The sequence below is a fragment of the Colias eurytheme genome, chromosome 1 (assembly GCF_061535395.1).
Source record: "Colias eurytheme isolate Ceu_HAF_F1 chromosome 1, ilColEury1 Martin Lab GWU primary, whole genome shotgun sequence".
NCBI lineage: Eukaryota > Metazoa > Arthropoda > Insecta > Lepidoptera > Pieridae > Colias > Colias eurytheme.
Genome location: NC_142980.1, coordinates 14,383,622 through 14,393,954, shown reverse-complemented (window position 1 = coordinate 14,393,954; position 10,333 = coordinate 14,383,622). Strand labels below are relative to the sequence as shown.

The 10,333-nt window shown below is 36.6% G+C and overlaps 1 protein-coding gene across 1 annotated transcript in view; it reads left to right on the top strand.

Annotated features, from left to right (window-relative positions):
• LOC149911372 (uncharacterized) overlaps positions 1-10,288 on the top strand; it is a 55,006-nt gene extending 44,718 nt beyond the window's left edge. The window contains exons 13-27 of the mRNA XM_090120514.1: positions 75-326; positions 408-875; positions 1,216-1,388; positions 1,595-1,688; positions 2,072-2,702; positions 3,240-3,406; positions 3,769-3,978; positions 4,264-4,552; positions 4,723-4,855; positions 5,602-5,770; positions 5,979-6,018; positions 6,637-6,769; positions 7,173-7,329; positions 8,390-8,512; positions 9,384-10,288. Of these exons, the coding sequence (XP_089976640.1) occupies positions 75-326; positions 408-875; positions 1,216-1,388; positions 1,595-1,688; positions 2,072-2,702; positions 3,240-3,406; positions 3,769-3,978; positions 4,264-4,552; positions 4,723-4,855; positions 5,602-5,770; positions 5,979-6,018; positions 6,637-6,769; positions 7,173-7,329; positions 8,390-8,512; positions 9,384-9,808 (3,464 nt within the window). The 3' untranslated portion in view covers positions 9,809-10,288. The remainder of the gene's footprint in view (positions 1-74; positions 327-407; positions 876-1,215; positions 1,389-1,594; positions 1,689-2,071; positions 2,703-3,239; positions 3,407-3,768; positions 3,979-4,263; positions 4,553-4,722; positions 4,856-5,601; positions 5,771-5,978; positions 6,019-6,636; positions 6,770-7,172; positions 7,330-8,389; positions 8,513-9,383) is intronic.
• Positions 10,289-10,333: the final 45 nt, after the last annotated feature.

The window sequence follows — 10,333 nt, the reverse complement described above, 5'->3', positions numbered from 1 at the left end:
TTCATAGGAACGAATAACAACAACAAAATATATTAAGTATATTGATTGTATTTAATATTTTATAATATTTTCAGACGTCTATCACGTTGCTGAGAATGAACTGGTATTGGAATGCAGAATTAGAGGCCAACCGCTTCCTACGATAACATGGATCAAAGATAACCAGCCTGTAGGTACTGATTCACGGTTTGAAGCCACTTATTTAGCAGATGGCTTGTGTAGACTCACTATCAGTAATCCAACTGTGGAAGATAGTGGAACGTACACTTGCAAAGCTGAAAGTTCCATGTGGACAGATCAGATAACGCATGTGGTACAGTTTATTGGTAAGATTTCCATTTTTTTTATATTTAACATCATCTTTAAAAGCGATTACAATAATTTTTTATACTTGCATTTTTGTACAGGTAAAGAAAGCCGTATTAGTCCGCATTTATCAAGTGTTGATAAGTCACGCCACATTCCAGACACACGTCGACCCCACTTTACAAATGTTTTAAGTGATTATAAAGTAGTGAAGGGTGGTACAATAGGTTTGCAAGTAGAAATAGGCGGTGCACCGACAAGAGTTGAATGGCTACGGGAAGGCTCATGTGTGACGGAGCTTTATGGGAACGCACAGACTTTTGTTGATCATGGAATATATACATTGGCCTTATCCGATGTGACTGAGAAACATTCCGGATTGTACACGTGTAGAGCGTGGAGTACTCATGGGAACGTGGACATGAATGCGGATATAACAGTGGTTCAGCCGAGCGAGGTGGAAGGGAAACCCGCTGTGATAGTCAGTCGTCCCGCAAAAGATTTACTGATTTCAATAGGGGAAGATATTAACATTTCGTTCAGAGTTCAAGGAGAACCTAGACCCAAAGGTATTTAAAACATTGGCAATCTTAATGTTCCTAATAAAAATCTAAGCTGGAGAGAAATTAAAGCTAAGTAAAGATTAAACGTTATGTTGGAATGTAATCAGTGACGGTGTAGATACCTACATTAAAATAATAGTATACAATAATAAATAACTGAACTTCAAACACAACTTTAATAAATGTCAAACAATTTTTCTGTAACTCTTTCATAATTATCTAAACTCAGCATAAAATTGCAAATGCATACTTCCAAGACTGGACCAATAAATTTTGATCACAAATAAACATTTTCCAAGTTTTCACGCAAATATTGACAAATTTTAACCTTTTTTTAATTCCTCAGTAATGTTCATGAAGGGAATCCGCGACATAACAAACAGTCAACGTGTTTGCAAAATGACTTCCGATGATTATGTCAAGTTTACGTTGAAGAGGTCGGTAATATCCGACGCGGGAACCTACTGCGTCCTCGCAAGAAATGCGTATGGTTGTGACCGAGCGTTCATCACAGTGGTTGTAAGTATTTTTTCAGCTTGTCCTGTGTTATTTGGAACGTAGCGTGTAGCATAGGTACTTATTGGCATAATTCTCTTCCAAATGTTTTTGATAATCAAGAAGCTAATAAATTCATAAATAAATGAAGTCACATTACTATTACCTACACCATATTATGTATAATATAAATCGTTAAATTAGCTAATCTGACTAATATTTTAACACAGGTAAGACAACGTGCATCTTCTGATAATCTAATATCCGATTGGACGTATCCCATGGATGATCAAGCAATCGTTGCATCAGATCGAAAATATAAATGTAAGTACTACTCAAAAAAATACGCATTTTACGAAAAAATAACTATTGACTACACTACGTGTGTTTAATATGATATATTCACCTTTGTGTTGGATGAGTAACAACTGGGATTGATTTATATGTTTATATGGACGTCTTGACATTGGTAAACAACTGCATTAAATTCGATAAATAAATGAACATCAAGTTGTCTTTCGGGGTCCAAGCTTAAACATAAAGAATTACATTCACTGATAAATGCAAGATTGTCTTAAACTTTTATAAATTACAGTTTTATAAATATTTCTCGACTAACGTATTTATGTGATGTCTGTTTTGTCTTGGCATCGCACCAAGCATATTTAAGGTCAATGGTGTGCCAATAAATTATATTTCTTTTGCAGCCGTGCCCGGACGCATACCAGGAGAGCCGAGTGCAGTAGACGGTGGCAACAATTGGTTGACCCTCGCTTGGCCCAAGCCAGATCCAAACGCCGCGGCTCCAGTCCTCGCCTATAGAGTAGATTCTTGGCTCTTAGGCAAAGACGGAGGAGCTCGTTGGGTGGAAATGGGGATCACACCACGAAACACATTCGATGCTTTCAATTTAAAACAAGGTGAAGAATATCACTTCAGAGTTACTCCAAGGAATAGATACGGATGGGGTGAACCAGTGCAGACATCTGTCCCAGTCGGAGTCGGCCTATCTGGTGACAGACCAGAGTTTATCGATATCCTACCTGGATTGCTGAAAGTATTGGTTGGTGAAACTGCTAATTTAAGCTGCAGTTTTAAAGGCAAACCTACACCAGAAATAGTATGGATGAAGAACGGTCATGAAATTGAAGAATCCAGCAGACTTCGAAGCTTGCAAAGCGGGAATATTTGTTCGTTAAAAATTCAAGATGTGAATATTGAAGATGAGGGTCGCTATAGTTGTGAAGCGACTAACGTCCACGGTCGCGCCTCAACTTACGCGAGAATGACTGTTATAACTGACAGACAGATATGGGAAGCTGATGCTAAGCTTAAAAGGTAAAACATAATATAAATAATTTGGAAAATCCAAAAGTGCACGCCTCATAATTTTTTTTTAATAAATATTTATTAATTATTATTTTTGTTTATTTAATAACAATTAAACCACATCGAATCAGACCCTGAAAAATGAAAGGGTTCTATTCCTGAGCATACTCAAGCGTAAGAGAAAAAAAAGACTCGATTAGTAAAGTATTTCGGTCGCTATCGTGTTAACAAGAAAAAGGATCCGCACATACAGACACACGGACGTCCAAGACAGAACTTTTTTAAACTGTTTTTTAACTAGTTTAAATAACAAAAATGACATCAAAAATATCATGAACGTTAAAAATAGTGTTTTTTCTTAATATGTGTGTGTATGTATTATCTTACAAGTGCAATGTATGATACTTATAGACATTTTAAGTTTGAAAAATCAGATGTTATGCGCGAAGTGACAGTAGTACCCACCTCAACGCTTCGCTTATGAGACGTGCAATAGCATTTTCTTTTCTCGATTTCATAAAGTAATAAGTAATATATAATTTACAGGGAAAGGTCAGCAGATGCGGAAGGTGAATACCCTCCACAGTTCACAATGCGGCTAAGAGACAGACGTGTTCAAGCGACCTACCCAGTTCGTTTGACTTGCCAAGTTATTGGCAGTCCGACGCCAACTGTTACTTGGTTTAAAGACGGCCAGGAAGTAGTTATTGACCGTAAGTTTTTATCTATTGTACTGTAATAACCATAAAATAATTATAAAATTAGGAATCGAATATAAATATAAACAGAATGCAAACATAAATAAACTATTTGGCACGCTGTTGAAATTAATTATTTCTAGTAAAGTACCTGGATATAAAGCATCAATAATTCAATAATATTTGAGTATGACTAAATAGATAGATGTTCTTAGTGACAGACTTGAATTCCTACTGTAAAATTTTATTTACAGTTTTGTTTACGTCTTCTTGTTATATTTAAAATTTTGCATAAAAAATGTGGAACGAAATGTATGACTGTATTTTTCTAAAAATATCATATTAAGAATAACTTTCTCTTTTATATCTGATTGAAGGTCGACGAGTAAAGTACCAAGATGAGCATTTTCACACATTGGAGATAGCTCCTACCACACTAGACGATGGTGGTGTGTATGAAGCACTAGCTAGAAATGGCAGCGGCGCTATCAGTTGTCGCTGCAGTCTTGTTGTCGATAAGGGCATTAGAGCATACGTTGCTCCGGAGTTCTGCTGTGGTCTAGAACCTTCTTATCGGCTGAATGAAGGTAAGATGAGTTATACATACTATCAAGATTTATGCCATGCCTTTGGAAACAAAGCAATTTTTCGTTTCTTTTCTGGATGAGTTATATATTTTTAATTCTGCAGTGTCGATTGTCAGTGTCTATAATAATTGGGATTAGAGACATGTTAATAGACATTGCTAACAAGGAATTTATGTATCCAAACAACATTAAAATCTATTTTGTAACGAACTAGGCATTGTAAATGTTATCAACCTTTATTTTCTTTAATGTGTGCCAAATAACTAAGCCCCATAAATATTCTAGGAGAGGAACTTCGCATATCCGCAATAGTGGAAGCGTATCCCTCAGTGGGAGTAACCTGGTACAGAGAAGGGGTCCGTCTCAGACCAAGTCGTAGAGCAGTTATGACTCTAAACAGGGATGGGCAAATAGAACTAGCTCTGGCATCTGTCACTCCTCGGGATGCAGGAGTGTATACTTGCACAGCGTCTAATGAAGTGGGACAAGCTTCGACGTCTGGTAAAGTGGAAATAGTAACAGGAGAAAGACAAGATCAAAGGTCACTGCCTACTGTTATTTGTCCGGATGTTCCGTGAGTATTGCCTATTTGTTTTTTATAATTATGGTTTTTAGTATGTCTATAGAACTTTTAGATATTATATACATTCAAACCTCAATTAGTATAAAAAATAATACCAACGATCTCGGATTAAGTAAGAAATAATTTGGCCAATGTTATTACCTATATTTGTTTTGGTGCAGTTACTCAAAGGAACCCATGTTCTTGAAGAAACCAAGATCCACGGAAGCTCAAGAAGGAGACACAGTTATAATAGAGTGCGAAGTTATAGGTGATCCCACTCCTGATGTGTACTGGTTGCGTGATTTCTTGAAGGTAGGTTAAAATTGGTCATAGCAAATATAAAAATTGAATATAAGATAAAATCATAATAATGGTAAGTAACTGTGAAATTAATACTGTCTAAGACAAGCCCCAGAGCAAGATGTTTTATTGTATGAATAAATAATTACCATAATATCTATCTATTGAATTATGAATGGTATAACAAATATTTATTTATTTATTTATTTATTTATTTATTTCTGATTCCTTACAGCTATTCTTACAATAATTACATAATAATTGAACAATACGCCAATAAAAAGGAATTCCATTAATAGAATTATTATAATAAACATGTGACAAAGAAAATTGAGTAAGAAAGTAGGAGGAAAAGATATACGTTAAAATAATAAACAAAATACTATTGTGATGAGTGTAGGTGTAGGTATGGTGTGTAGTCTGTTGTGAGTGAGTGTGTGAATGAGAGTATATATGTATATACTTTAAGTAACTAAAAATTAAGTACTGAAACCTATATTATATAATAGTTATTATGAATTATTGGAAAAAGTGATTTCTTTTTTAATTAAAATTTGAGCGAGATGTCTTAAATATGTCCACATTAGAAAATTTCTTATTATATATATCTGGCAAACGAAAAAGAGCTGAGTGTTGCAGATGCTTGGTTGATGCATGCGGTACTTCTCTAATCTTTAATTTAAAACATGCTCTAAAACAATTCCTATATTTAATTTATTAGTAAGTTATTAGTAACAGATCTCGATTTAATTTCACAGCCGGATTACTATCGCGATGCGAACCACTTCAAGCAAATGGCAGCTGGTCCAGTGTATCGTTTTGAGATCCCTCACGCTAAACTAGACTATACTGGTGCCTATTCCGTTGTAGCTAGAAATATACATGGCGAGGCTAAGGCTATTATTTCGCTGCAGATTTTTGCTAAAGGTAAGTTCCGAATTTTAGGACTTTTTTTAGATGTTTTATTTTTCTGTTAAAGACCAAGTATTTTATCATTTATCTACCTATCACAGTTATCTGAATAGTTTTTAGACTTTGTTTAATGTTTGTTGGTTATACGAGATGGAGTCACACAGGAGGAACTGATTAACACAAAGGCAACAGTATTTAAAATTTTCTTATTGATGCTTTTCAGATCTGAGGTCCACTGATGATACACATAACATAAGATACGGGTATGTAAAAATTTCAAGTCAACTCTTTTTTTTCTCCTGTGAGGTCAATTTTCATTTTCTGTGTATCAAATAGGTCTTATAAAATTTGCACTTCTTAAACCTTTTTCCAATCAATCATTTTATTTCTACTCTTACTAACCTGTGCTCGTGCTATAGGAATAAATAAGCTGCTATTTATTTCAAACTCAAACTCAAACTCAAACATTCATTTATTCAATTAGACTACTATTTAGTAGCACTTTCGAATCGTCATTACATAGTATTTTTAACATTTACCACCGATTCGGAAAGCAGTATCTATGGAGACTATAGATACTGCTTTCTGCACTTTCCGCACTATTCTATTCTTCAAATCCATACTAATATTATAAATGCGAAAGTAACTCTGTCTGTCTGTCTGTTACTCAATCACGCCTTAACTACTGAACCAATTTGCATGAAATTTGGTATAGAGATATTTTGATACCCGAGAAAGGACATAGGATAGGTTTTATCCCGGAAATCCTACGGGAACGGGTTTTTCTTTGAAAACGCGGGCGAAGCCGCGGGCGGAAAGCTAGTTTCTTATAATTCCATTGTTAAATACTACCTTATAAAACTTAAACTACCTTATTCCAGGCGCGTAGAAGTAATACCGCGTTTCGAGAAGGAGTTAACTGATCTTCTGTGCTACGACGGAGACGCAGTGGAGTTCGAGTGTAGGATCTCGGGCAATCCAGACCCAGATATACGTTGGTTCCATTATAATGAGGTATTTATTCATTAATTTTAAATAATAAGTCCTATATTCAGTCTTTACTGCGAGTAGCATGGTAGGGTCACAAAACAACATTATGATGATAAATAATTTAGGTTTAGTTTCCTAGTGTCTTTGGTAAAATAGAAATCAAAATGGAGAGCATGTGATTGATTAAAAAATTAAATTGTTACTCTATGTTTTAGGTTTTTGCTTTAAATGCTATAATTGAGATTTCCATTGGATTTACACATAACCTCTATTAAGGCCCCAGCTCTTTTTTCCCTTAACACTCTTTAATAACATCATAAATATACAAAATAACAAACATTTCTATCAGGTACTACCAGATTGTCCAGAATCATCGACATTATCTAAAAAAATCATGAATATTAAAAATGTTATTTTTTTCCACCAGGTACTACCAGATTGTCCAGATTTCGAGTCCACTTTCGAAGTAGGAACAGCAAGGCTCAAGATAAAGCAAGTGGCAGCTGAAGATGAGGGCACGTACACTTGTGAAGCGTCTAATAATCTTGGAAAAGCGTCGTCTAAAGCTTGCCTTGTTGTGTATCGTAAGTTTTTAATTTTGATTATAGTAGTAGATGCAACTTAGAATAAAGTGAAATTAATTGGAGCTTATAATAAAGTGACAAATTGGATATTTTTAAACAATTATTGCTTTTAAATGTAAACTTTATTATTTTTAAATAACTTTCCATTCTTTTTATTCATGAAAACTTACAGAAATTTTTAAAGTAGGATTTTCAACCACCAGTTATTCGTTTTGTTTTCATTTTTGTATTTCATTACTGCGTATACATATACAATGAAGAATAAATAAATAAATAAAACCGGCCAAGTGCGAGTCGGGCTCGCGCACAAAGGGTTCCGTAGCAGCAAATATAATAAATTACAGTTAAATCAACCTATCTCAAAAACTATAAGAGATACTTTGATCAAACCAAAAATCGTTGAAAGAGTTAATTAGCATGCATCACCTCTATTTTTTTTAGAATTTTATACCCCGTAGTTATAAAAATAGAGGGGGGGGGACATACTTTTTACGACTTTGAGAGCTGATATCTCAAAAACCGTTCACTTTAAGAAAAATGTTTTTTAGAAAACTTTATATCATTTTAAAAGACCTTTCCATTGATACCCCACACGGGTATGTACATCGAAAAAAAAAATTTCATCCCTCAGTTACATGTATGGGGGGCCCCACCCCCAATTCTTTTTTTTACTATTTAGTGTCATATTTTTGTAGCGGTTCATACAACACATATTCCCATCAAATTTCATCACTGTAGTACTTATAGTTTCCGAGTAAATCGGCTGTGACAGACGGACAGACGGACAGACGGACAGACGGACATGACGAAACTATAAGGGTTCCGTTTTTGCCATTTTGGCTACGGAACCCTAAAAAAGACGTGTGGCATTCGGGGACTGCCGCGGTAAGGCATTGCATGCTATGCCTTCAAGTCACACCTCCGTGCCCGTCGGAGTGGGGAGCGTGAGGTTTTTCGTTACTAAATTTCTGGATTCGGTCCCCGCGCTCAAGGCCCGCGATAGAAGCTATGCAATAGCTTAATAAACAATATCAAACGTATCGTATCGTAACCCCCCCAGCGCCGGGTGAGCCGAACACGCTCAGCCAGCGTCTCCAGCGCCCCCCCGCGCTCTCCTCCGCCGCGTCCACCCCGCGCTCCACGCCGCGCACCACGCCCGCTAGGTCCATGTCGCGCACGCCTGGTGAGTATTACACATACACACACAGACATATACACACATATTAATATTACACATGGTTGATACACGCACGCCTGGTGAGTGAACACACACACAAACACATAGTTACACAATATGGTTGATACACGCACGCCTGGTGAGTGAACACACACACAAACACATAGTTACACAATATGGTTGATACACGCACGCCTGGTGAGTGAACACACACACAAACACATAGTTACAAAATAATATGGTTGATACACGCACGCCTGGTGAGTGAACACACACGTAAACACATATTTACACAATATGGTTGATACACGCACGTCTGGTGAGTGAACACACACACAAACACATAGTTACACAATATGGTTGATACACGCACGCCTGGTGAGTGAACACACACACAAACACATAGTTACACAATATGGTTGATACACGCACGCTTGGTGAGTGAACACACAAACACACATACATGAGACATACTTGATACATACATGCAATATACTAATGATACAAACACACAGTTGTCACACACACCCAAGCAACATAACATTACAACTAAAATATATGATATACACAGGAGGTTCACATACATTACATACTTGATACACAGGCACAAGGCTATAGATATCTACACATTTATAAATTTTGCAAATATAAGTTTCCAGGTAAGCTCGGAATCAGGAGAATAGACAAATCCCAAATTAGGAAATAAAGGGATAATGTACCATTCTACGGGTAAAATAATATATATGTTTTATTACTTTTTATTGTAGAAATGTATAGTTTATTTGAAATAATTTTGTCAATAATTTCTATTCACAGTGCAATTTCAATTCTAGAATATTTTCTTATCCAGTTTTAACTGTCTGTCTTTTATGTCCAGGTCCAGAAGTACGCCGGCTCCGCAGTCCCACTCGTGAGATAGCGCCCAAATTCTACACTTACCCATTCAACAAAGTGGTCGAAGAAGGTGAAACTGTCGTGTTCCAATGCGCCGTTGGAGGTCTCCCCCCACCCTGGGCCACTTGGGACAAGGACGGCATTATCATAACACCGACTTCTCGCATCAGTATCAAAGAGAAGGACGAAATGCTCAGGATACTCCAGATCGATGAAGTTACGATCGAAGACGTCGGCCTCTACAGGATAACGCTCGAAAATGACTACGGTAGGGCAGAAGCGTTAGCAAGGCTGGAAGTGATATCGCACAAGGGGAAGTTCTACGGCGGAACGCGCTCGTGCAGCGCTTCCCCGCGCCGGATGATGAGCTACACGAGACGAACACCGTCCTACTCGAGACAAGACTGATCGACGATTGGATGAATGTCGGCCGCGGACTTCATGTAAGTGCTTTGACTTGCTGCGATGCGAATGCGGGTACCCGTTTCTTGTTATGGCGAATTCTAGCGATGCGACTCTCTTGACAATCCAAGTATTACATCATGACATATTTATTTCAGGCCTAGTTCGAAGGTGCCGCGCGCGTGAGAAATTTGTTTTCGCATTTGTGTTTTATTTATAGACAATGTATAAATATTTATTCGACTCGTTTTCTGAACGTCCATATATCGTGTTATGTCCCGTTGCTTAGTTTGTTAAATTGTTCATGTTTAATACTTTATAAATATTTATGATTTATCATGCACTGACGTTGTCGATGATTCCAAAGATAGGTAATTGTTTTATACACCGTTATAAAATATATATAACTGAGTTGTTTAATAGTTTTGTTAGAGATAGTTGAGGAGCTCTCCCCGGGGTTTGTGAAATATATTGTATTGCAAGTTATTGTCGTTTTATTATATGAATCTTTACATACGTTTATCCCAAGAG